This window comes from Melospiza melodia, chromosome 4 (assembly GCF_035770615.1).
Source record: "Melospiza melodia melodia isolate bMelMel2 chromosome 4, bMelMel2.pri, whole genome shotgun sequence".
Classification (NCBI taxonomy): Eukaryota; Metazoa; Chordata; class Aves; order Passeriformes; family Passerellidae; genus Melospiza; species Melospiza melodia.
In genome coordinates this window covers 91,966,331-91,994,054 of record NC_086197.1, presented here as the reverse complement: position 1 = coordinate 91,994,054, position 27,724 = coordinate 91,966,331, and the positions used below count along the sequence as shown (strand labels likewise).

The 27,724-nt window shown below is 38.8% G+C and overlaps 1 protein-coding gene across 13 annotated transcripts in view; it reads left to right on the top strand.

Annotated features, from left to right (window-relative positions):
* MAGI2 (membrane associated guanylate kinase, WW and PDZ domain containing 2) overlaps positions 1-27,724 on the top strand; it is a 701,683-nt gene that overhangs the window by 620,344 nt on the left and 53,615 nt on the right. For 9 of the 13 annotated variants that reach the window (XM_063155597.1, XM_063155590.1, XM_063155591.1 and 6 more), the window contains 4 exons: positions 8,033-8,124; positions 14,455-14,647; positions 15,606-15,692; positions 17,635-17,883. In XM_063155597.1, the coding sequence (XP_063011667.1) occupies positions 8,033-8,124; positions 14,455-14,647; positions 15,606-15,692; positions 17,635-17,883 (621 nt within the window). Of the gene's footprint in view, positions 1-2,720; positions 2,763-8,032; positions 8,125-14,454; positions 14,648-15,605; positions 15,693-17,634; positions 17,884-27,724 lie in introns of all 13 variants that reach the window. The other 4 variants (XM_063155594.1, XM_063155593.1, XM_063155602.1 and 1 more) reach the window with 2 other exon arrangements.

Sequence of the window (27,724 nt, the reverse complement as noted above, 5' to 3'; positions counted from 1 at the left end):
TAGTAATAAATAAATGGAAAGTTTCAAGTTGCCTTGTGTAAAGTTAGTTTCCTATAAACCTAAATGACTTATTTCTATAAAACAAAGCTCACTAGAGTCTCCCAGTATTCTGGTAAAATTACCAGCTCAATTTATCCTTAGCAGATAGAAGGTGCCAGGATGTGCACAAATGACATGCATTCTGCTCAGCTGAGGGCCAGGCACAGCAGTCCTTTGTCCTCTGTTGGAAGCTGCTTTTCTGTAGGGTCTCTGAGAACAGAGTTTTGAAAAAAACTCACCTCTCTGAGGTGAGTTTTGAAAAAAACTACTTATCTCTGCATTTGACAGATGGAGACAGTGCTAACTCAGTCCCTTCCTCTGTGTTAAAAGTTCTTTGAAGTTTTATATTCTTTGCTAACTGTTTGCTTGTCATATGAGCACAGCTATATAGAGGATATATTTTGTTTTACAAAGTGTCAGTGACATTATCACAGTTATGTGTACTGCACAGAGACCCATACTGCTGTCAGCAGATTCTTCCTAATATGAACATTGCTTTGCTATGGTCACCAAAACCACAAATCTGCACCTGGGTTTATCTTTCTGGTGATCAGACATTTAAAAACTTCAGCATCTTCAGCACAGTTCAGATTTTCATGTGTGTGAATTCCCAAACTACAGTGAAAACACATGCTAGGTGCTGAATGGTTGATTACAGGATGATAATTAGCACTGTAAGAATCTACATGAAGTTCTACAAGGCAAAGGAACAAAAGCAATGTCACACTTCATGAGATTAGCTTTGAAGGAAACCATTGCTAGGCACTTTTGACCACAAATAACAGTTCCCAAAAAAGGACACTGCTAACTTACTTAAAATATATAGTTGTCTGTCTTAACAGAGCAAGTTGTTCCCTAATTGGTCACAGTTTGAGAATGGTGGTGATTCCTTCACTTTGCTGCTTGAGACCAGTTTTGGGTGATATTAGAGTGACTGCAAGCTGAAATGGGAACAGAATGAACCAATCTTACAGCAGCTCCAAAGAGCAATTCTCGCTGAGTGACCAAAAGAGCTTGTGTACCTTCAAACCTAAAAGCTTATTGAGACTATCAAGATGAAATTGCTTTCTCTACATTAAAATCATTTTGTCTCTTAAAAGAGTTCCATTAAAATCTTGAAAGGGTGTGAGTAAAAAAAATCATTTCTCCAAGTTTGCAGTGGAGCAGCATCAGTTTCAAAGGTTTTGGTTTTCAGGAGCTGTGCTGGTGCAACATTTTACATTTAGATAGCATGTCTCACTGGAAAGATCCCAAATCACTACAAAATCTGAAGTGCATGAAGGAATTGTCTCAATTCAAAGAGACAAAACAAAGACATGCGGCCACCTATAAAGCCAAACAGCATAGCCCACATGACACAGCTCAACACAGACAGTAAACACAAATGCAACAGGAACACCAAATCCAATGTCCCCATTCAGTGGACCTGGATTTGGATAGGTCAAGGCTGTTATCTAAACATACTTACCAAAAATTTTTAAGACATCTCGATTTTTAAGACATCTCTTGCTAGCTATCTTTTGGAAAACATCTTTGCCCTGCAACAACCATTTCAGTATTATCTCAGGAGAGCTCTGAATCACTCAGCTGCTGCCATTGCAGACAATGCTGCCTTTAGGAAGGGCTGAAGGGCTAAAGCCACCAGAAGGCAGATGGCTTGAGTCCAAACTCTTTCAAAGTGTTACACAGCTTCCCACAGAGGAAATGCTGTGTTATGTCTCTCACCACACCCTTCTGTCTTAGGAAGATGGTATATACTCATAGCTTGCATCACTGTCCTGCAAATGCTGTTGTGAAAGACCTCACCTCCTTTAGAGCATGAAACATGCATGGTATGATATGGTATGATATTCTGGCTTAGAGTCATATAAATGGGATACCTGATTTGCCCTTTTGTTGTGTGTAGGTCAATAGAAATCACCTCTGGCTTGGAATGTTTTGCAAATCACTCTGGGTGCTGCCAGAATAATAAGACAGAAATTCTTGTTCAGAAAATTTCAAAATTAGCACAGGAAACATGACTGAATTCAGCTATTGACTCATCTAGCTTCCTCTAATGCAAGCAAAATAGTTTTATATGAAAACAAGACAGTTAATTGCTGCACTTCATATAGTGAAATACAAATACTTTGAAACTATCTGCATAAAAATACATTAAAGGGATTCACCTGCATTTCCTTTCATCTACAATCAGTTGTTCTTATTGGCAACATACATCACTCTGGAAAAATCTTCCTCATCTTGATGATAAAAGACATTTTGCAATGGAGTTGTATAAAAGCAGGAGTCAAGCCATCTGAGGTCAAGTCATCCAAACACACCCATTAAACTTCCCCTTTTACTGCTGTACTTGAATAAGCACAAATATTGTCACTGTTTTTTAACAGTTTTAACCAAACTAAGTTTTTTATCTTCATCAGAACCTACATTGTGTTAAAGAGACATTACCACCTCAACATCTTTTTCACTTTGCACAGAAATGGCCAGGGAGGTCTTAATCTAGCAGGAATATGTACATGTACCACATGGAAAGTAAAGAAGGAGGGGAGGAGAAAATAAAATTTCAAGAAAAAATAGAAAATGCATTTTAGTAATTCAAAACACAGCAGAGAAATTGATGCTGCATCTTTAAATAACTTGAGAAATGTATTTCACCTTTAATTCCCCATTTTCCTATTCAGAACAAGTGCTGCCCAGGACTGGTTTTCGAGCGGATTCCTCTGGCAAGTATTCTTCAGCCTTTGTTTTCTGTAAACTAGTTGTCCTCCATTTTATGTTTTAACTATTCTTCTTTTTTTAATCATTTCTCAAGATGATGGACAGTCTTGACTGCCCAGTCACCATTTTATTGTCTATGATCTTCGTGGGGTTGTAAAATGCTTATGCCAAACTTTTTTATAATAGATTTGCATTTTGAGCAAGGAAAGGTATTTCTTTTTCCTCAGCCAGTTTTTATGTTTTACTGTGTTTTATGTGTACTTTCATATTAGTGTTCACTCTTTAGCATAAAATTGCATCTCTATAGCTCATGCCCAAATCTAAGCCAAATAATTTTTTTTTGTATCTGAATTTATTTCTGTTTTAACTTTATCACCAATTTCTTGCTTTCGTATTTATATCTTGTGCTGTAAAAATATAAAAGAAAAAGCTTTCAAAATCAAGAGATTTTTGAGGTGTTTGAGTCAACACTGATCTTGTAAAATGGCAACGGATTTTTTTTAAAAAAAGCAATATTTGATTTCCCAGTATTATCATGCTAAGTGAACAGTTAAAACAGGCATCCCATACCAAAAAAAAGGCTGTTCTGACAATCCTATCAAAGTTTTTCTAGTCCTACGCAAGCCGGACAGAGAACCTAAATTAAATATAACATTGGACAGGCTTTGCATAAAACAGGAGGGTTTATACATTGAATTACTCTGTTAGCACATCAGTTCTTTTTTCTTTTCTTTGATGATTTTCATACTGAATTTTTTATTTGCCAGCTTTCCTCTCTATAAATATCAAGAGGGAATATGTATGCTTTTTTTAAAAGCTACTTACATTGCAGAGCAGCAGATCCATGAGGCTGTTTTCAAGCTTTTCACATCTTTCAAGAGCATCTGAAACTCAGATGAAGTTACTGTAGTTTTGTGTCAATCCCAATTCACAATTTAGAATTATTTGTGTGAAAAAAAAATCTTCACCGTCTTCAGCAAAGGAGTCCAAATTAGTTTTTCTTTTCAGTAGGTAGCTGAATACACCCAGAAAGACTGTAAAATTATTACAGCAAAGCACTTCATCTTTCCTTTAATTGCAATATAGAAGAGATTTAATAAAAATGTTATATCAACATTTACAGGATCATCCTGAACATTTACAGGTTCATCACTGTAAAATCACATAGCATTTGTTCAATTTGTCTCACACAGAAAATTAATTAAGCATTTGCAGGTGTATATTTTTTCAACATTTAAGAAACAACTGCACTCATGCATCTCAGTGTGTTGTCCACCCAGAGATTCAGAGGAATACAGTGCAGAAATGTAGCTGGGAGCTGATAATCGCATCCTCACCTGTGAGATCTCACTAGTGTTCAGTAACAATCTATCCTGGTACCATTACATTTAAAGCAAATCCACCATCATTCAGGAACCAGAAAGAATTTCCCAATGCTCTTTACTCTCCTCACTGTGCAGGGATGATCAGATCACAGCTTGTCCAATACCATTCTCAAATTCATGGGGGAGCCAGCTGGTTTTATAGCCTAGCAAAGTGAATTGGTGTGATTTTTTTTCTTCCAGGCCAAATGAACTGTTAAGAAAGTTTTCCTTCACACAAAAAGAAGAAACAGAGTGGTATAACAATAAGGAAAAAAGAGATTTAAGTTACTAGCAGGCAAAGTTAAAGATGTTTTTCTAATATAAATGTGTAGAGAGGCAAGGAAGGACAGGGAGCATTGTATTCTGGCAGAGGGTACCCATATTACATGAACAAAAATATTGAATTTATGGTGAAACTCTCAGTAAAACTGGTAGGAGACAGGTCATTGAGGTACATTAAGCTGACTGGAAGGATAAGCAAACTGGAAAAGACAGTTTAAATTCAGGATTGGCTTGTCTGCAAACCTGTTCATACTTCTTACCTGGCATGAACCACAAGGTGCTAATCTAGGTAAGCAAGAGAAAACAAAAGGATACATTTTTCCACACTGACATTATATTAACCAACAGTTTGTAGTATATTGCAAGGCTCAGGAGTGTCATTTTCTGTAAGTACAGGTAATTTTCTCTGTATGATCAACTGAAAATCTGCTCCCGTAAGAAAACACAAAATTTAGTCTATCTAAAAATCCTTTGTGAGGAACAAAAAAGTACCAGAATCCTGGAGAAGCAAGCACTAGAGGAATATCAGATGAAATGGAATCATTTAAATGGGAAAGAATACTTAATCAATGTATATTCAGGAATATTGAAACTCCTGCCACATAATCATAGGGGCTTTTAGAAAATCTATCAGACATGAGCTCCTGTGAAAAAGTACAAAGTAGAGAACAATTTACCTGTCTTTCAAACACAAGAAAAAGGATTTCAGCAGCAGCATGGCTTTAGAACGTGTTTTTGATCAAAGACTAAAACTGCCCATGTGGAGATAAACCAAGAGCTGTGCAAAGGGAGTTTAGCAAAAGTTGGTTGGTCTAACCAACCAACTAACCTGGCACTAACCTGGCAACTGATTTTTTTACACTGAACAGGTGATATGTGCTTAATTAATCTATACTTTCCATTTTACAAAATACCAGTTATAATTGTAACACTTCCATGTTAGCCTGGAAAAGACAATGCCTAGCATGAAATGTAAAGATGAATGGCTAGAAAGCAGCTAAGCAATTCTACTAGAAGAATCTGGACTGAAAGATTAATGTTACTGGAGAGCCTTTCAATAAGTATTCTGTCTTATTTCATGAATCACTTAAGCACATAAACCAAGGGTAGAAGTCAGATCCACTTTCAGAGAAGTCAGTTCAGCAATCTATGGTGTAGCTGTCTCCAGAGCAGTGGAAATGTGATCAGTGCAGTCACATCATACCCAACATGAAAGCTGAAACAGCACACAGGTTTGTGTACCAGTCAGTCACTGCAGATACTGTGACATTATGATATTACTGCAAGGTGGGTGACCTAGTGACAAAGGCCACAAACCAGCTCAGTTGCCAGTGTCTTCTTTGCCTGTGTCTTCGCTGGTAAGGTCTCTGTGCTGTTTGCTTGCAGAGGTTTGCAATAACAGGAAGCTAGACTTGATGACCCAGAGATCCTTTCCAGTTTTGCCTCCTTAGTGGGACTGAAAAGATCTAATTTTTTTTTTTAAACGGTTTTCAGTGACTGTTGGCAGACAATGGACTCCACAGAATTCCAAGTCTTTGGGAAGGAGCGTTGTAGCCCAGTCAGTTGATCCAAAGGGTTCCAAACTGTGTTAGAAAAGTATGCCCCTACACAGTATTTTTAACCTAAACATTTTCATGGTCAAGCTGGCTTATCTATTCCACTCTAAATGGGGTAGAAAAAACAGCATCTTTTAAAAAATAAACGATGCCCCTTATTTTAGAGTCTGTTGCCAGCACTGGTTTGGCTCAGCTTTGTCAGTGTATCTGAGTGATGTTTTCATCTCAGTTTGCCAGAGCAAGTATTCTTCACAACCTGACATTCTTACATTTTCTTATTGTATTCCCAGCTGTGCATATTCATTCACTTGTACACAACAAAGGCAGTGCTCAGGTTGTGACAGACTGCTGGAACAGTGCCTTTGAGTGTTAAACCTGGGTTTCAAATGCTGATCACACTGTGTCTATCTACAAAAACATCTCCCTAGTGCTAGGCCCCATCCTTGTAGGCACAGCAAACCTGATAAAATACTGCTTTCTTCTGAAATTCCTCTGCCTCTCACAACTTTTAAATTATTTGCATTAAGCTAACATACAGTACACACCCAGAATTCATTTGCTCCTTAGTGTTGAGGCACATCAAATAAATGGGAAAAGTCAGTATAATAAGCTTCTTGGTGCTGTTTGGGTTTGTCTTCTCAATATATGGGAAGGAAGTTGGTAGGGAAAGGTAAAACATTTATTTTACCAATTGAAATATTTGTGATTCATTCTCATGTTCACCAATACAGACTGTTGAAACAACGCACTATGCTGCAGTTTACAGGGGATTTTATTGCACAGTCGTAGTATAGAGCCAGTGCGTGTCTTTCTGTATCTGCCTTTGCAATAATACCTGACTGAAACTAACCAGGCTTTAATCCCAGACTACACATGGCACATGCCAAATTCCACAGTTCATGAGGTGCCCACGGATGGCTCTGAGGGGAGATCTGTGAGCGAGAGCCGCTGAAGTATTTCAGCCATCTGTAATCCCTCCCATCCTGAGGGAACCAGGCACAGCTGGAGACACTTATGAGCAGTTTGCTGAAATGAAGTTTGTCATCCCTTTTTTCTGTTGGGGTCAGCAAAAAGCTGACACTGACCAAAAGCTTTTGTGTTCACAATATATAGACCTGAGTGCAATCCATAGCAAATGCCATTCCTGTCAATCACTGCTTTAGGTGGTGAGCCTAAAGCATCTCTGAGCATGCAGACAGCAATAGTCACAATGGACAACAGGCAACTTCTTAGTCCTCCAAATGTTTACAGTTTCTATTATTATTATTATTATCCCAGAACACTGTGTTCTTTCAAGTGAAGCTAAAGACACTTTTATAAGAAACTGACTTTAAAAAGACTCTATATTCCTCAACTGATACATTACAGGACATAATGTATGTCTAAAGACAGGTTAGGCAGGCATATGGAAATGCAACCTTATTGATTCACAAAGCTGTTGAGACTTTAATTGAGTAGCATTAAGGAGTTCAAGTTAATGATGTTAGCTTTCAATTTAAACTCTGAGACTGAGAGGTTTATAATGATAATTTTCATCAAAACTCCTTATTGAGGGTACTACCTGGAAGTGGAATACTTAAAAGCTTCATTACATAAAAAGACATATATATATATCTGTGTTTGGAACTTAGATGGCCTGTAATGATTTTCATGTTTTGTGAGTTGGACTGATGTATCTCTGTCTCCCATTTCAGTTTATTCTTTGTAGGATTTAATGAACTGCAGGGAAAGACAAATTAAAGACCAGAAGTGGATGAAGAGCAGTCCATTAAACAGTCAGTTTTAGGAAGAAGACATATTTTTAACCTCTATTTTGGACAGACTTTTCCGTACTGATCTTCTGTGACTGTATTCTAGTTTGGTTTAGTGTATTCTACTGAACATAACTACCTAGAGAGAGAGAGAGACACCTGCATTTTCAATTCTCCTCCTTGTCTGTGGCCCATTTGTTTCCACCAGCTCCAGCCAGGATGCCATTAGTCATGTGCAATGAACACAAGGTGGGAGGGATTGGTGCAAATTCTCAAGATAAGACCAAAATGCTTTGCTCAATGGGATTTCTCTTTAAACCAGGTCCCGATTACAAGGAGCTAGATGTTCACCTTCGGAGAATGGAGTCTGGGTTTGGCTTCAGGATCCTGGGAGGAGATGAGCCTGGGCAGCCTGTGAGTTATTTCTTCCTGATTTCCCTTTTCCTTCCATATTCTATGATCTGTGTAAAGGTCAGAAAAATATTACTACATAACTGAGCCCAAATGAACACCATGATAAGGATACAAGTAAAATTACTTTTATTCATCCATAAAAAAACCCAGGGCTCTCAGGTTTTTCACATCTGAGAATTAAGATAGAATAAGAAGGCATTAAGGTGGAAACAAAGCATCACTCATCCCATTACTGCAGAGTGTGACCTGACATCTCTTTATCTAGACTTTTCAAAATCAAGTTTAAGCAGAAGGTTCCAAAAATCCAATTATGTAAGACTATCCATAACCATGTTCAGAGTAGACAACTTGTATGCAAAATGTACATGTGTGGTTAAATGACATGGTCAACAATGCAGTTTATTTCCAGAAACAGAAGACCTTTCCATGGAGTGATAGTCAATGTTCCAGGTTAAATGACAACATCATGTGAGGCAACAGGCATAAAAATGATAGCTTGATACCATTAGGAGGGAGGCACCCCTGTAACCAAATAACAGATAACAAAATGAGCATAGATGGTTTGCTAATAAAATATAATATAAAATAAATCTTATGCACAATATTTAAAAGAAACTGTGTAGAAGCCCAGAAAATAAGGATCAAATGTGCATGATATACCACAAATGTATAAATATTTTTATAAGTTACTGATCTATCTAAATACTATAATTTTGAGAGCAGGCAGAATTACTGCTCTTTCAGAAAAAATTCAATGGTGTATCTATAATCTGACAGCTAGGACTAATCTCAAGTCAATAATGATAGTGCTTTACTATCACAATTTTAAGTCTGAATCTTGTGTTACTACATTTCTGAGATAATGTATAATTAATTATTAGATTTGTATATTCCCTAGTCAATTTATATATTCCATATTCAAATTAATACAGAATAGTATATTTTTCATTCAAGTCTTAAGGTTAACCAGCACATGGCTTTGAAAAACAAAGAAGCTCTTATATTTTAAAATTGTCAATACCTGTCAAAGTACTGATAAGTCTTAACAGTTTACTGATGTCTCCCATAATAAGAAAAGAATGCAGTGTATTCTAAAAATGATGCTTCAAGTCTGTTTGGAACTGAGTCTAGTTTAGAATAAGTGTTTTCAATAGTTTTTCAAATGTAAAGTATAGCTGCTCAGAAGGAGTCCAAGACAACACTGTTTCATCCTCTGCACTTGCAGTATGCCTGAAGCCCCTCTGATATGTAACTTCCTTCTGTGGAGCATGGCCCAGTGCACATAAAATGATACCACTGAGCCATCATCTGCACATTCTCCAAATGAGCATTTTTCATGTCCCTTCTGGACAGGCCAGCCAGTATAAATTCTCAAAGCACACATACTGGCTGAGGCCAAAAAGGAAATCTCTGAGGTGTTAGTGGAAATGTTCCATTTTATCTTTTCAGATTGTTAGGAAATGGCACTAGAAAGGCGCTACCTTTAAAACCAGGCTGGTTGGAGCTTTGAGCAACATGGTGTAGTGGAAGATGTCCCTGTCCATGGCATGGCAGGGAGATTGGAGTTAGAGGAGTTTTAATGTCCTTTCCAACCCAAACCATTCTGTGTTCTAGGAAGATTTGGAAATTTCCTTCTACCTGTTCCAGAAAGTAATGTTTAATGGCATTTCCTATCTCCCAGGAATAACCAAGTGACTCTGGTTACAGGGCTGCTCAATATTTTGTGATATTTGGTGACAGCAATATTTGGTGTCTCCTTTAGTGCTTTTTTCATTACAAATGGATAATTAAGCAGTCACTCGTTGGAGGTTTATGACAATCTCATGGGGAAAAGTGCAGCTCAAATGCCTTATCTAAAAGATGATTATTTATATAAAACTGAATGATTTCAACCCAAAGGACTAAGAGAAAATTAGTGTAGAATATCTGATATTCTGGTAACTCATATCCATAATACATGCCAGAGTTGTGAGAGACTTGAGTCTCTCAGGATGCTCAGCAGTCCAGTAGAAAAGAAATTTTGAAGCAAGCTTTTTGCCCTGCACTACATGCATTATGCACTGAAGTATTACAGAAGATCAGCTCTTTCTAGTGTCTCTTCAGCAAAGGACTGACCTGACTTTACTGTGTGAAGTCAAAGAGCCATAGCTGGGTATCAAGGGCAGAGATAAGCACCTTGCTATTTTTGGAGAGCAGGACCAAAAACGCTGCCCTCTGTGAACCACCCTGTAACACATTTCACTGTCCTGTTGAACAATTGCTCTCAGCCTGCCCTTAGCCTCAAGGTTGCTATCTCTCTTCCATGGTTTGCACACACAAAAGCATTTTTCCCCAAGACTTATCAATCCAATGAGCTTTACGTGTCTTTGCAAACATTTCTCAGAGTCCCCAGGAGTTAAGAAGAGCCTAACTTGAAGCTGAGGATTGTGCAAGGCAAAAAGAACTTTCTTAGAATTAAGTGTGGCAGTGCTGAGGTTTTCAATTCTCACTCCCTCGTGGTTGTCCATCTTGTTTTCACTGCTCAAATTTAACACCAATAAACACAACACATGGACTCTTTTTAGCGTCCCTCTATTTTGTATTCACAATACAAGACTTCTTAACTCTGTTCTCTCTCCTCCGCTGCTTCCCTGCCCCCCATGGACAGCCCACCTGCAGCCTCCCATTCCTTTCACTCCAGAAAAGCAGAAGCAGTTTTTGCCTCTTCTCCAAACCCCTGCCTTTCCCATGAAACAAGAACTGAAAAGCTTTGAAATTTTTATTTCAGCTCTCCTGCTGTGCCGCCAGGTAACACGGAACAAAAGGAAGCTTTTGTCTTTGTGGTTTGATATCTAAAAAGAAATATGGATTCTTCAGCATAAGGCAATAACTTTTTCAAAGAACCAGAATCCAAATAACATTATTTTAGAAGGATAATACTGACACTATAGAGGGACTGTAGCGTAGTTTCCTTCTAGTTATATCAGATACCTGGCATCTTAGAAGGAGAAAATGCTGCTGTACTACTCCACTTTCCATATTTGTGAGCGTAAAAATACTTTTGAAAGGAAATACTTAAATTTATTGAGAAATTTCAAATATCAAGACTGTGAGTTGCGCTCTCAAGTCTTATATTGCACTACAACAGCTATTTATCACATCTCCCACTAGCTTGAGGATTTAGAGATAATCTCTGTTACGGTGAATTATAACATTACTGAAAGATTGCAAAAACACATAAATTGGAACTTTACTGAAGTTGCAAATTGCTGTCCCAAAGGGGAGATGTATTTTGCATATATTTGTGCAGCTCAAACTCAGAATCCCAGGAACGTACACATAATTTTTCTAAGAGTTTTACCTTTTCAACATGGACAAACTGGGATTTTTCTCAAAATTGTCCTCAATATATATGTTGTATTCTTTTTATTGTCAATGCCAAGATATATTCTAAGTATCTTTCTACATTTCTAAGACATAGAGCAAAATGTTAGGATAAGGCCATGCCATAGAGCAAAATGTTAGGATAAGACCATGCCTTGGGAAGTCCTATTTTAACAGTGATTAGGCAGAGTTCAGGTGATTAGCTTGGATTTAGACAACCCTGACACTTCAAATTAGGTGAATCACCCTTTATGTGTATATACTTAAATTTTGCTATGTGCCTGTGAAGCTACTGTGTTATATTCAGAAAAACTAATACAAATTCAGATAATTGCCAAGAATCACAAAGAAAGTCAATATCAAAGTAGATTAACCTGTATAAATTAATAGACACAGGCTTTAATTTCAGATTAGGCTCTGCCACAATCATCCTAATCCCAGAATTTGTCCTGTTTAATCTCAAACAATAGGAGAAACTTTTCTTTTTTTCTCTGCAACACACTCTTCATTACTACATGCCATCATCCTTCTCATTATGCATTCAAAGCCATCTCATGCCAGTATGAAACTGCATTTCAGAGGTAATATAATCCTGATATCTATTTTTCCAATTTGTGCTTTACATGTAGAATTGATATCTATTATGGCAGATTCTCAGCCATGAAACAAAAGCAGATACTGCATAAGAAAAAAATTCAGACACAAAAAATGAAAAAGTTCGGGAAATTAAGTTATTCTTGCTATTAAATATCCCAAATAATAGATATAGGAGCCATCATCTTGACAAACACAACTAGCTGAAGTGTTTAAAGTATGACTCTCTGCTTATGTTAGGAATCCAACACTGAGATGAGTAACACATCACATTTCATGGTGGACATGTGAAATATCATCAATAATTACTTAGATCTTGAAAAAGTTTTTCTAGTTTGCTTTGTGTACCAATGACCTACCATGCTATGATCTGCATTTTTTTTTTACAAAGGTTAAAGATGCTCAAATTGTTTAATATTTTGTCAGAAAATTATGAAAAAACTGCAAATGTTCAACAAAGGAGGAAGCCAATCCCTACAATCTCCCAATCTGTAGAGGGTTATCATCCATCTCTTCTCAAAATAACTAGGAAGAAATTCTTGCTGATGTGAGATGCTTAATTCTCAAATGTTTTGAGAATACTTTGTGGATATGTAGCTAAAAGTAGCCTTGGAGAGCTTTTCTTCTGTCTGGTAAAGGAGCATAAATTCATATTTCATGGTTGAATTTTGCACAAAGTATTTTCCAAAGCTTTGAGGTCTACTTTTTCACCATTTGAAGAACAGGATGGAGAACCTGAAACAGCCTCTCTAGCCACTCAGCCTGGCACTGCTTAACAGGATCCCAGGAACACCAGAAAGCAGGAAAAAGCTGCACCATGTTCTCTCTTTGCTAAGTTTTGAAAGCAAAAGTAAGCCAAAGGGAGGTGAAGAACTGGGGAAAATTCTCCAGGCTCCACAGGGGATTTCATTTAAACACTATGCTGAGATACTTGCAACTCTGCAGCTGAGACCACAAAAATCCACAGGCCCACCTGTGTGATTGCCACATCTAGCCTTTGCAATTCATCATGAAAAGCAATGCTTCATAGCTTTTATCTTTTATTATTAAAAGCAGATTGTCACATGACATGTCATATCCATCATTTTATGCTCACTCTCAGACTGAAAAAGATAACAGAAAATTTGAAACACACTCTGTGAATGCTTTAATATTCTTTCAAAGGGAGCAGGTTTTGTTTGAATCAATCTCAGTTGTTTTACCAGTTATTCCACAGGGAAAATATATACATCTTCTTCTAGGAAATTATGTGAAATTATCTGCATATAAGGTGGAGAAAGTCATTACAAGGTTTTGGACAGATGTTTTACTAGTTTATATGACCCATACAAGCTACATTTAAAAGTCAGTTTGGGAAAACCACATCTGCCCAGAACAAGCTGACATTTTTTTCTCTTTTTTCCATTTTAATCAAGCACTGCCTGAGCAATCATTCATTAAGAGTAATAACATTTAAAATAGTACTTCTTTTCCCCTAAAGAGTCCCAAAGCCAGCTCTGTGTAGTGGGGTCACTTCCACTGCTGACCTCAGGTATATGACTCCAGGTGCTTAAATCACACAGCGGTGAAGAACCTTTGATAAGAAATACACAGACTTGATAATTTTAAATAAAAAGACCCTTATATGGAATTAATCTTTTTAAGTCTTTGTTATAATGTAGTCTATAGAAACTCAACACTCCTTAGAGGCAGATTATCTTGATTTGAACAAATCAAGCAGGACTCAGATTAGGATTCCCTGGTGTATCTCTCCTGTGCAGGTCGGAAACTGTGTTTTTGGGGTCCCCTGGATGGAGGAGGAATTGATGAATTTGACTCTATGTTCTTAGAAGGCTAATTTATTATTTTATGATATTATATTATATAAAGAATACTATACTAAACCTATACTAAAGAATAGAGAAAGGATGCAGACAGAAGGCTAAAAGAGAATAATTAAAAACTTGTGACTCTCTCTTAAGAGTCCAACACAGCCTGAGTGTGGTTGGTCATTAAGTCAAAACAATTCACATGTTGAATAACCAATCTCCAAGCACATTCTAAAGCAGCAAAACACAGGAGAAAAAAATGAGATAATATTGTTTTCCTTTTTCTCTGAGGCTTCTCAGCTTCCCAGGAGAGAAATCCTGGGTAAAGAGGATTTTTCAGAAAATATGATGGTGACAGGAAACACCTTACCTTCTTACCAAAGACGAGGAAGCATCTTCAGTCATACCCACAAGAGGACAAGCCCAGCTTTCAGACACACACAGAGCTCTTCACGTGTGCTAAATCACTAGCTTAATTTCACAAGAAAGAGAAAATCACTGCAATGTTCATTCACTAAATTGGAGTCTCAGTGCAATATATGACAGGATTTTGTTTCTTGCCTAGATTCTCATTGGAGCAGTGATTGCCATGGGCTCAGCAGACCGAGATGGCCGTCTCCACCCTGGTGATGAGCTGGTGTACGTGGATGGGATTCCAGTGGCCGGCAAAACCCACCGATACGTGATTGATCTGATGCACAACGCCGCCCGAAACGGGCAGGTGAACCTTACTGTGAGGAGAAAGGTGCTACCCACGGGTGAGTGAAGGCTGGGAAAGGCGAAAGGAAAAACAGATCCCAGCGCTGGCATCACAAACCGGTGCTGTTTTAAAATAATAGAGGAAATCAATGTGAATGTTTGTGGCATTTTGAGGAAAGAATTATTGTAAATATGTGTCCCTTGTTCCTCTGACAAAAACAACTGCGTGTTGTTTCCTTCTGAAGTGGAAACATACTGGTGTGGTGATCATAAGTGCTCTGGGTTTGTTCCATGCTGTCTTGGTCTGTGCTGTCTCCTTTTGTCCACTTTTGGGACTAAACATTCATCTAAGTTAAAGCCATTTGAGCTGACTGTGTCAATAAGAGAAAGGCTCAAAGACTGCTAACTGTTTTAGGGCAGGAACTCATTTCACTCTTATATGTGTTAAAAGCCCATTTCTGGTCTCACTGATGTCATCTGGAATTTCCCAATGAACTGCAATGCAAGCTGGCTGAAAATCTTCTGTAGGGCACAAGGGCTGGATTCTTCTGTCAAGCAGACATATTCAGAAAATGAACCTAAACCACTATGAAGTATTTGTAGTAAATTAGATGTTTAGACTAACTCAGTCTCAATTGCTGAAAGACATCAGAACCTTGAAAAATGCGTGTGGCAGCATCTATTAAAGCTTTAATGGGAGAATTTGATGACCTTCCATTACAACCATTACTTACTTGAGGAAAGAAGTCCATTTAAGAACTTTTAAAACACTTTTGGTGAGTACACCTGCCTGAGGCACCAGAAATGAGCAAAACCACATTCCCAGCCTGTCCTGTCTTCCGCCTGCCCGTGCCCCAGATCCACTGTCACTGCCTGCGCCGTTCCCCTTCGCTCCTGTGCCAGAGCAGCCGCCCTCCCGCTCACCTTCGTCTTCGCAGTCCCCCTCCCACTGCGGCCCCGCAGCTCCCTGCCAGCCGTGCTCCTGCGGGACTGACTTTCTTCTGTTACTGACTCCAGACTCCTCCGGCCAGAAAGGGGCCCCCGCGCCTGGTGCGACGCCCCCTCGCAGCTCCCCCAGCGCGAGGAAAATGGCCAATAACCAAGGTAATGACGCCGAGCCCTCGCCACCAGCGCCGCACGCACCGCGGGCAGGCCTGGCACAGAGCACCGCCGGCCTTCCCTTAAACATTAAAGGCTCCACCAGCCACTCTGGGATCCTGGTGCAAGCTGGTAAAACACCTGCAGTTATTCTTGGGCCTTGAGAGTGCCACACCAGGGAGCGTGGCGTGTAGCTCATTAATGTTTGAGAATTTTGGGAGCTGAACGGGGTTTTAATGTGGTGTGTTACAACGTAAGCTCTGTGGAGGAATTTAAAACAACTGGTGTTGGGCATGACTGAAAAATGCTATGCTAATACATCAGGGCAATTGATTTCATGGGAATTTCTCACGAGCATGAATGTATACAGCAGAGGGATCTGCGGTTTTCCTTACCTGTCTGTAGCTGATACACGTATCTTAGCCCTCACCTGGAATTACCATTTTGTACATATACTTACCCAGATCTGAAACAGAAAATCACAAGTCACAAGATCTGGAAAAAAATTTGATTAGGAAAATGTGATTTTTGGATTGAAATGCCATTTTTTCACAGGCAGGAGCAAAATGTAATTTTTCTGATAAGTATCTATTGTACAGCTGACAGTCAAATAGCCATTTAAGCTTTTCTTCCTTTATTATTCTTTTTCTATATTTAATGGCATTCAATTGCATTCTTTCATGGCCAAACCAGCTCTTGGTCATTCTACAGGGTAAGAGAATTTCCTTTCTGTTGCAGCCATACTGACGTAAACAATATTCACCTTTCTGAAACATGACAGCCAGAAAATGAGAACTCTCTTGTCACTGGCTATGGCATTTAGTTGCAGATTCAGTTCAATAACTCCTAGAGATCTTCAGGAGTATAATAATTGTTTGTTTTCCTTCCTCTTTGTACTCTCTAATTACTTTTTTTCATAGTTGCAGAAGGACTACTAAAGGACACACCTGACTGAGAAAACAACAGCTTATCCTTGGATGCTGTTTATTTTATTAATATATACACACACTGAAAATCTAATTTGTAAACTACTCTCTACCTAGGATGTATGTGTATATGTGGGAGCTCCTCACATGTTTAGTAAAATTACTCTGCCACTCTTGTTGTTCCAAACAGAAAACATAATACTTACAATTATCTGAAATTTCTGTATTAAAACTGTCAATAAATACTGATTTATGTAAACAATTTAGATCTGCAAAGAGTATAAATCTTTTTGTTTCCATCTGGAAGTGTAAATTTACTGTTTTCAATTGCCAAAATGCTCACACTAAAAAATGTGTAATTCCACAAGCTTTAACTTGTTTCGTGTTCTTGTTACTGTAAAGCAATACTAAAGTGTACATGGACTCCATTTTCATTTCTGCTCTTTTGAACTTGTCAAACAAGAGCATCTCCAGACCTTTAAATGACCACTGCTTCTGCCATGACACCCAAGAAAAACTACTTGTGATGATTTTGCATTGTATAACAGCTCTGCTCTTTGAACATTTTTTGAACAAGCTAATCAACTCATAAGAAGAACATTATGCAGCTAATCCTAATTACTCTGTTAGCTGCCTGCTTAAATTCTTGTAATCCAAACACAAATAATTTTTTATTGGATTAGACAGTCACATTTATCTCTTGATGACAGATCTACCAGAAGACAAGGGAATAGGGCCTGGTGATGGTTTTGCAGTCCAGATAGACACTGTTTCATACTTTCCTCTCTTGTAGCTAGTGTAGCAGTCAGTGTTCATGCTTGCTTTATCTGATTGCCCTTGAATGCTCTGCATAATTGTGTAGATTCCTGTCTCTCTGCATCTATTACAGCTCCTAGTTTAACACTTGGGGTAGTCTGCTCTGTAGACAGTCAGCTGTACTCACATTGCATCAGCGATTGTACTGCAAGTCACAGAGCCGCCGAGCCAGTCAGGCTGTGACACCGGTGTGATTTATGTTGCAGGAGAACCCTGCCCAGAGAATGGCAGAAGCCCAGGCTCGGTGTCCACGCACCACAGCTCTCCGAGAAGCGACTACACCACCTATGCCAACAGCAACCACGCCGTGTCCAGCAGCACGGCCACGCCGCCCGAGGGCTGCGCGTCGCACGGCCTGCAGAGCAGCGACGTGGTCATCCACCGCAAGGAGAACGAGGGCTTCGGCTTCGTCATCATCAGCTCCCTCAACAGGCCTGAGTCTGGCTCCACAATAAGTGAGTAAAGCAGCTTTTCGGTTCGTAGCTCTCCCAAGTTTGCCCCAAATAAAATTTTAAAAAAACCCGCTGTCGCTATAGGACACAGAACAACACGAGCGCGCACACTGCTGCTTTCAAGGTGAAGGAAAGGGAAGTTTATTTTCTGACTCTAACATTTACAGTTTTCTAAAAGTGACAGTGAAAGTGTCACACACTGGACAAACTAACAGTCTATCAAATTTCTCTTCCTCTATGAAGGAATGCAAAACAATAAGTTATTTACAGAAAGTGTGAGAAAGTTTGTTACAAGAACACTTAGAAAATCTTAAAAAAATCAGGGCAACACTCCACACCAATAGTTTATTTAAACCTATCTGCTAATAATTTATCACAGCAGAGATTTAAACTGAAGATACTCTCAATGTTTATTCAGAGGCACTGCTTGTTTTGTCTTCAACAAAACGAAAAGTTATTCTGTCCTCTGGAGCCCTGTGCTTCCCACATTTCTTTGGCTATCAGAGTAATAGAAGATTCACTCACAAAGTCGATTTTGTCTGTTACTGTGTCTCAAAGAGACACTATAAGTAGGGTTATGTGAATAAATTATTCTCCTACATGCAACTGAATTAGACTTTTTTAAAAAATCAAGATGAAGTTCAGCAAGTTGAAAAAAAAAGCTTAGATCACAGCAAACCCTATGAAAACAGCTGTCCAATTACGGGACTGCAGGAGCAACTAGAAGTTGGGAGAACTTCTTAAGTGCAGGTGATGAGAGGCTGATTTAACTGAGTGGAGTAAAGACAGCATCAAAATTACAGCTGAGTATGGGGGATAGGTGTATCTCTGTGTACTCTGTAGTGCTGCGGCAGCAAGATCTGCCCTTAATAATTACAGCTCACTTTCTGTTCAGAACACTGATTTTCTCTGTGAGTCAATTTTATTGCTTTAATATAGACATCTGGTGCCACTTGAGCTGTCCTGGGTACATCCAGGGAGAGATCAGACAGGAGTGACATAGGACCTACAGAAGACTCAAACCCAGGTAGTGGCAGCTGCAGGCACAGGGGCACCTTTGGGTCTTTCCAATTACATTTGACCCTGAGAGCTGAGCCCTCTGGAAGAAGGAAGCAAAGAAGGCTTTCTATTGAGAGACGTCCAGATGCCCCACCAAATAATGCTAACCACAACTGAAAAAAAAAAAGAAGGGAGATTTATAATTTTTCAAGTTGAAGCCTAGTACAATGCTTTCCCTACACTAAAATATGTTTTGAAGGAACTGGTTTTTTGCCTGAAACTGGTTCCTGACAAAATAAAATCACAATTTCAACTTCAGGGCCAAACACCATTCTTCTAAATTCATACCTGAAAAGCAGCCAAGAGAATACTGGGAAAACCTTATCTCACAATAGCAAGTTACCTCAGAAAACTTTTTTGCAGTATTTCATGATCATGCAGTTATTTAAAAAGTTGCTGTTCATGCTACCTCAGCTGAATTTTAAAACTCCTTGACTGCTGGAATTAATATTGTAACAAAACCATAGCTAATTAGCCTCTTGGGACTCTGAGTTTTCACATTACTGAATATAATAGCCAAAGAACTGGAAGTTCTTTTGCAGAAGATCAGGAAAGAAAAAAAATAATCAATTGTGGTACATATATGTTAGTCAGTTAAGTCAGTCATGATTTTTTTCATGAAAATTGTTTTATTGAGAGAATTTCTGGTTGGGGCAGATGGAGAGGGAAAGGGTACAGAAAGAGAAAACCAAACGTTCTGTGACTGGAATAGTCTCTTGAAGACTACAGACCCAGGTTCAAAGTCCTGCTTCGCCTCCTGCCCTCCAACTTGTTCTTTCAGTACTCTTCTTTCTTCACAAGCAACTGTGTAAGGAGTGATTTTTGACGCTCAGTTGAACACCTCCAATAGTAAAGGGAAATGACAGCCTGCTGTGGAAGTGACAAGAGAATTTAATCAAATAATAACTGCATGGAATTTCAGTGATCCCCAAAAGTACCAAATCCTAAGTTTACAAGAACAGTGAACAAAAAATTACATTTGCTGTAGACAGTGACAGAAAAGAGAAGAAAATACCCTTCCTATATAAATTCTGTTACACAACTGTAGTAGGAAAAATATCTTGAAAATTCCATCATCTGTCATCAGTAATTAAAACAATCTAAAAATTATTGACTCTTTCTAGAGTAAGAGAGGTTATTTTCTCTACTTAATATTTACTTGGGTGAAGTCATTTAAGCTTTATTAACAGGAGCATAGCCAGTAGATTGAGGGAAATGATGATACCCTTTTACTCAGCACTCACTGGCATCCTTTCAGAATACAGCATCTAAGTTTTGGGCCCTTTGGTAGAGCAGAGAAACTCTCCTGAGGTACCTTCTATCTTGAAATAACACAAAATCCTTTTATTGAAATGCACAATCAGAAGTAGAAAGCATACCAACAGTTGGAAAATATCAAATGGATATAGGAATATCCAAAATATATGATACATCACTATCAAAATGTGGACCTGCAATGGCACCGTGCTAAGTACTCCTTCTGATAGCAGCAATATCTTAATTGGGTGAGATATTGTGCTCTGGTTCCAGTGTCCCCTGTTTCAGAGGCAGGGCACTTGTTGCCAGCTCCTGTGTCCCCATGTGGAACAGAATGATGCTATGCAGACATGCATGCACAGAGTAATGTTAATGTTCTAATTGCAAAGCAATTCTGAAAAATTCAAAATGGGCAAAATAGGTCAAAAAAGGGAGCATCATGTAGTGCCAGACACTGTTAGGAGGAGCAGCACCCAGGAAGTTGTCTCACTGGGAGCATCCTCAGGGCAAAGTGAGGAAGGGTTCCTTTGATATAAGAATGTTTATTTCAATAACTCTATTCCCTCCTCTACTTTCTTGCAAAAGCAGAAGACTTGAGGTCTTGGAAGAATAGGTATCATCACCACTATTACTCAGGAAGGCAATTAATTATGCACTGACAGTATTTTCCTTGTTGTTGAAATCACACTTACAAGCTGTGTTTTACAGTCCAACAGATTACAACAGCTCTTGTGGAGTACAGGAGCAGGCACTTTGTGTCACCAGGTGCTTCAGGCCCTGCTGAAATTGAGGCATCATTCCAGCAAGGCTGCTCCTGGATACAGAGCTGCAGGGTCATTGGTTTGCTGCTCTGCAGTTGGCCTGAAGCTGGAGGGGTTGCACAAAGCTGTCCTGTTTGCCAGGAGAGTTTGCTCTGTCGGCAGGACCATCCCATGCAGTCGCAGTGCTCCTGCTGAGTCTCAAATCCCTTCTCCACCCTCTGGTGGGTTGTGGGCTGCACTGCTCCCTCACAGCCTCCTCTTAGGAGTTCTTCATGCTCCTTTGACCTGAGAATGAGCCATGAAGGCTCAGCAGCTCCCAGAACTACAGATGGAATTCTTTTTCCAAGAGGTTTAGGGTCCTGGTCAGCTTTTCTCTCGATACGGTTTGCAAGGGGTTTGTTGTTATACTTGGTTTATGGGCCTGCCTTTGCTGTGCAGAAATATTCAAAATACTAAATGCTGCTTTTTTACTATTGATAGACACAGAGTGAGGACAGACTACAGCCATAATTAGGAAACACACTATTTTTTCACATTTTGTGATGGGCAGCACTGAAATAGCTGTCAGTTTGATAAATTAACATTAATTACTTTGGAGCCAGCCTTTAGATATGAATGTCATTTTTCCTTACTGATACTTGCTTAAACGTCCAATTCTTGGGGCACACTTATTTTCCTGTGTCTATAATGGTAGAAATTTTGTTTCCCATTTGTCAAGGCATTGCTTGGGATGTTCTCTAATCCAGCACAGGGGATTATTTTGCACTGAACTACAGTTCTGATGTGGGGAGATCAGGAGTTGAAAACGAATGACAAGGATTGAATGAAGAGATTTTACAGGGCAAAGCAGGGGCATAGGAAAGGTCAGCCATGCTTCAAAACTGTATCAGTAAAAAGAGATAAAGTGGATAAATAAAGAGCTGTGCTTGAGTGGTATATCCAGGAGCAAGTCATTTTGCCTAGTGCAGCACGCAGAGGATCTTGGAGTGCTAAGAGATTAAGGAAAGAAAACACACCTGTCCAGGCTCCTGACCTATTTCTAAGAAAGGATTAACTTCCACTGCCTATAAAATATACTATTGTGCCTTCCCCCAGATCCTGTTCCAACATTAAAGGGGAATGTGGCTCTCATTCCTTCTCCACACATGAGAAATTACAGCTAAAATACTTAAATTTAAGTAATTAATCTACACTATGCATTACATTTAGGGAAGTATTTTTAGGGTATCAAAATAATTTCACTATCTGCAGCCTATGGAAAAGCACTTGCAGATTTCTGGAGGTGACCAGAATGAGATTTATGTCCCAGAATTTTATGGAGTTAACTTGTTCCTGCCTTCTTCGTATCTTTTTTTTATTTTTTTTTTTTATTTTGCAACTTCCAATGAAGTTGGAAAATTGGCAATATTTCCAGGAATTTCACTGTAGCAGGTACTGTCAATTAGCACAGTTATAAAGTGTAAACAAACTGAAAATACAGGCCTAATCAATAAAAAAAATTCAAAAAATTAAAGACTGTGCATACTTATTATGATCTTCCTTCTGCTTTGCAAAAGAGGAGTTGTAGATTTAATTTGCCCCTACACTGCATGTGCCAGTGCCTGCTGGATTTTCAAAACAGGATAAAACAGAGTCTAATGAAAGAAGTTTCTTTCATTTCTCAAAACATGCAGTCTTAACTAAAAAACATAAATCCAAGATAAGCCTCTGCTGACTGCAGAAAACAGCATTCTGAGTAAGTCCCATTCAGCCCAGAGTTTCTTTAAATTCCTTACAGTTTAGAGCTAAAAACCAGTTTATTGATCAGTGATAGCTGTGTGATCTGTGTTTGTGCAGCAATTTCACCTCTGCTTTGCCTGGGTAAGATGGTGGTTAGGGACATAATTTTATGTGACCAATCCTCAAATTCTAAAGGATACCGAGCTTTGGAAATTAGGATGTCTGTCTATCCCACCTAGGACATTTTTGGAGCATAGCAGTGAAAACCCACCCACAGTGTGCATCCCCCATGGAAGATATTTGCAGTTTGTGGGCGAGGAATCTGGATTCTCATTTCTGTGCAGCTGTGATACTCAGGTTTGAGCTGTTCTGCCTCCTCAGCTACAAAAGCACACTTTCTAAGTATGTTTAAGAGACAGTAAAACTTGCAGCTGAAAGAAATTTCTATGTGATTTAGTTTCTCAAATCAACACAAGCAATTATCATAGTGAAAACAACCTTAAGGGGTCAAAGAAGTTTTTAATATCATCAAAATACATTGCAGTTGCAGGCATGAAATATTCAGTTGTCTATTTGATATTTTTTGGAGATAAATAATGAAGGATCTTAACTGCATTACTCCCTTCTCTAGATGATTTCTGTCCTCCAGAAATATTCCAGTGTATTTCTAAATACATAATTTGGACCTACAGGTGCTGCTCATGTGTTTTCAAAGAAAAAACACTGTGAGTTTTCTTAGCAAAACCCATCAAGACAACCAAAGTTTTTCTAGGAATTCCACAGGGCTCACTTTACTGTCATTAAAAGCATTAATTAAAGTCTATGAGTTCCATTATTTTTTCTTAGATCTTCAGCTTTCTAAGGTATCCTTACCACTTAGCTTTCTTAGGCAAGCAAATATGCTCCATATCAGCACAAAATGGGATGCTTCCATTCACAGATTCATTAATATTATAAAGAAAAGGGATTATTTTCACATGCAACTATGCAGAATGCATACTATTTCTATTTTCCAAATAAGTGTCACATAAAATATCCTACCCATATCAGGAAAATATGTTTTAGCCCTGATGGAAAGTCCACCATGCTCAAGTTTTCAGAAATTTAGATTTTTCTATAGCAATGAAGTTACAGGTGTTTATATTTAATATATTCTTCCAATTAAAATCTGATATGCTGGAGCCTCCTAGTTGAATGAAAACCTTTGCATGTTTAGAGAATTGAGAATATAATAAATATTCGCTTGATCACTGTGTAACATTGAAAAGGACAGCTGGCTCAGGAAGGCTCATTTGCTTGGCTTACTGCCTATATCTGTTAACACTAGAAAACATTGCAAGAATTTATCTGCCAGAGGGTTTTAATAGATAAAGTAGAGGTTTGATTTTTTTTTCCCCTTAACTGATACTTTTTGACATTTAGCTACTATATAGAGGGGAAAAACTGGAGAGTTGCTGTCTAAAAAACAGTCTCAACAGTTGTGTCTAGAAGGACTAAATAGATGTAAAAAAATACTGATGTAAATCAGAAAAGCTTTATATATGGTCATGTTTTCTTAGAATCCCCTCCTTTTTGCTTGTGGGTCTTTCAAATGAGGAGAAATTATTTTCATATTCAAAAAGCAAGAGGCTGGTAGATATAGCAGTCTTGTTGAGCTTATTCATCAATGGTCTGGGTGAAAGGACAGGGTGTACCCACAGCAAGTTAGCTGATGTTACAAAACTGAGAGGAGAGGCTGATACACCTGAAAGCTCTGCTGGCCAGACCTGGGCAGTCTGCAGAGTTGTGGGGACAGGAACTTAATGAAGTTCAAACAGGCAAATGCAAGGTCCTGCATTAAGGAAGGAATAAACCCAGGCACCAGCACAGGCTGGGGATGACTTGTGGAAAGCAGCTCTGTGGAGATGGCCCTGGGGATCCTGCTGGACAGCAAGTGTCCATGAGCTGGCACTGTGTCCTTGTGGCCAAGAAGCACCGTGGTGTCCTGGGGAGCAGCAGCAAGAGCATTGCCAGCAGGCAGAGGGAGGTGGTCCTGTCCCTCTACCTAACCCTGGTGAGGCCACATCTGGGGTGCTGTGTCCAGTTCTGGGCTCCTCAGTCATGAAAGTCGTGAAACAACTGGGGAGGGCCCAGTGAAGTGCTAAGGTGTGGTAACAGTGGAATAACCAGCGCTGACTCCAAGATTGGAGAAGGCTGATCAATTCCTTTATTCTCTGCCCTATATTATACTATAATAGACTATAATTCTATATTATACTGTATTTATTAAGAAGCTCATAACCCTTACAGACAGTCCCATACAGCTTTGACCTCATTGGTCAATCAATCCAAACACCATCACTAGTGTCCAATTAAGAAATCACCCTTTGGTAAAGTAATCTCCATAACACATTCCACATGTGCACAACAACAGGTGCAGCAAGTAGAGATAAGAATTGTTTCCTCATTCTTTTCTCTGAGCTTTCTCGCAGCTTCCCTAGAAAATCCTGGGACAGCTTTGTGTCTCTGTTCAGAGGATATGTGATTGCCACACTAGGGGGGTGATTAGGGAACAGGAACATATCTCTCAGAGAAAAGGCTGAGAGAGCTGGGCCTGTTCCACCTTGAGAAGAGGTGGCTGACAGGGGCTCATACCATTGCATACAAATATCTTGAGGGTGGGTGTCAGGAGAGTAGAGCCAAACAATGAGCATTTGGAAAAAGCACAGAAAGTTCACTCTGAAAATCTTTCCTCTGAGGATGACTGTGCACTGGACCAGGCCCTGTCAAGGTGGTGAAATCTCCTTCTCTGGAGATATTCAAAACCCTTGTGACAAAATTCAGTGCAATTTGCTGTGACTGAACCTGCTTTAGCAGGAGGTTAAACTAAGTGATCTCCAAAGGTCCCTTCAAACACCCTTCTGTGTTTCTGTGATATTTGGTGTTAGGAGCAGTGTCTGTACTCAGCAACTGCTCTGGGTTGGTGTGCAGCTGACCCAAGCATATGGACACTCAGGTATAATGACACAAAATTTGTTCTCTGTTCTGTGACATGCAGGTGTGGTAAGGATATTAATTTTAATCATGGAGAACAAAAGTGAGTGATTCTTATCAAATATAAATATAGAGAAAATGTAAGTTTCTGAAAGCAGACCTTATCCACTTTCTAAATGCAAAGATTTCCTTGAAATCATTTTGTCTTTAAATTTTTTAATTTAATTTCTCTTCAATGTGCTAAGTGCTGCTCATTGCATGATTAAATACATTCAGGGAAAGCCTCAGCTGCTACAGGCCAACTCTGTGTCAGTTTGTGCTGTAATGGTGTAAATATCTGAGCAAGATTTAGGAGGTGAGATTAATGACTTCAGATATCAGAGAAACTTTGGTGCGCTCAGGATTCAAAGTCATGAAATTGTGAAAAATACAGTGCAGAAAAGTAACATTGTGTTGCATTGTGAGATCTTTTGCACTGTAAGATCTTTTGTTAGATAAGGTTTCTGCAGCATTGCTACTCTGCTAGATTATTTTGGGTCTAGGATTATACCCCTGTCTTGGAAGGATTTATTTTATCTTAAGGTAGATATCCAACTACATCACTCCTGAGTATCACATTTTGCATTACTTGATAGTACTAGAGAAAAAGACTCTTTATATCTATTTTGGAGGGCTGTGTGGTTTGTATAAATATAAATTCATTCTTATGAATTTCCCATATTTTCAACAGTTAAAAAATATGTATTAGTCCTTGTTTGCAGTAATTTTTCCCTTGCAGTCTCGTTCATTGTATAGTCTAAGAGAACCTGGAAATCAATTGTTCTGCAAAGGGGCAGCTTGTTTTCTACTTTCACTTTTAGGAAAATTTGTGACTTTTTTTTTTTTAAAAGGCACAAATCCAAGTCTTTCTGTATAGCCTGCTAATATTAAATGCTGCTCAGGTAGCTCAGTGTTTTGAAATAAGTGGATCAGATTCTGTGCAAAGTCTCATCCAGGCACAGGCTTCCACTCTTTAATACATACATATGTTTGGAGAACAGCTTGTGGTGAATTGTTAAAAGAGGGATGAATAGTTCAGTAAAAATTTTTAAGGGCGGTAGGAAACATTTACCATTAGTCAGGATTTTGGGACTTCCTTTAAAAGGTTACATCATTAAATGCTCTGCTCAGATAAAAATAAGACCCAGAAGATGCAATTTAAGAAAAAAAAGTACTTTATGTTAACAAAACCTTAATTAAATGCCAGACATGGGAGATTTCTTTCCAAGAAGAGACCTGCCATGCTGGGAGAGATCCAATAGCCACACAGCTCCTTGCTGTCCCTTTGCTGTGACCAGCAGCAGAGAGGACAGCACATACAGCAGACAAGACCTTTCCCAGGCATTGTGTCAGCTTTTACAGCCAAGGTTTTCTGATTTATTCAGAAATAATAATTTGTGTGTACACCCCTATAAATTGGTCTAATCCCTTTTTTAATTCTTTTCTGCCCCTCCAGAAGGTTGCCCCAAATTCTCTTTTGGAAGGTGTAGACAGCAAGTTCATGGACAATTCCTTTGAGCAGAGGCTTCTTTTCTGCTTCTGACTTCCATGCTCCCCTTCTCTGAATCTTTGTGACTTCATTGCTGTGCTTTCTGAGATGAGAGTACTGAAGCAATTAGCAATACCAAGACTTTAGGTGCACAGCATTAAATAGCAATAGTTTGTTTCACTTGTTACTCTTTTAGAACTCTTAGTGTCATATTGACTGTTTTAATGAGTTTATGTTTTTAGACAAGTAGGCGCACATTTCAAGGTCTCTTGAGTGATAATAATTAATTTAGGGCTCATATCTGCTTAATCTTAGGCAGGGTTATTTTTTCCTTACTTGCATCATCTTGCATTTCTTTTCATGAGATCCTGTCTGCCACTTCTTTCAACCCACTCCCAACCGACAGTTTACAGCTCTTCCCCACTTGTTTTAGATGTGACCATTCTGAACAATAAAAATTCTCCATTATGGAAATTCACTGTTCATTTCCACCTTTGCTCCTTAGCTTTTACCTCATTAATCCCCTATGAGAGTAGTTCCTTCTTAT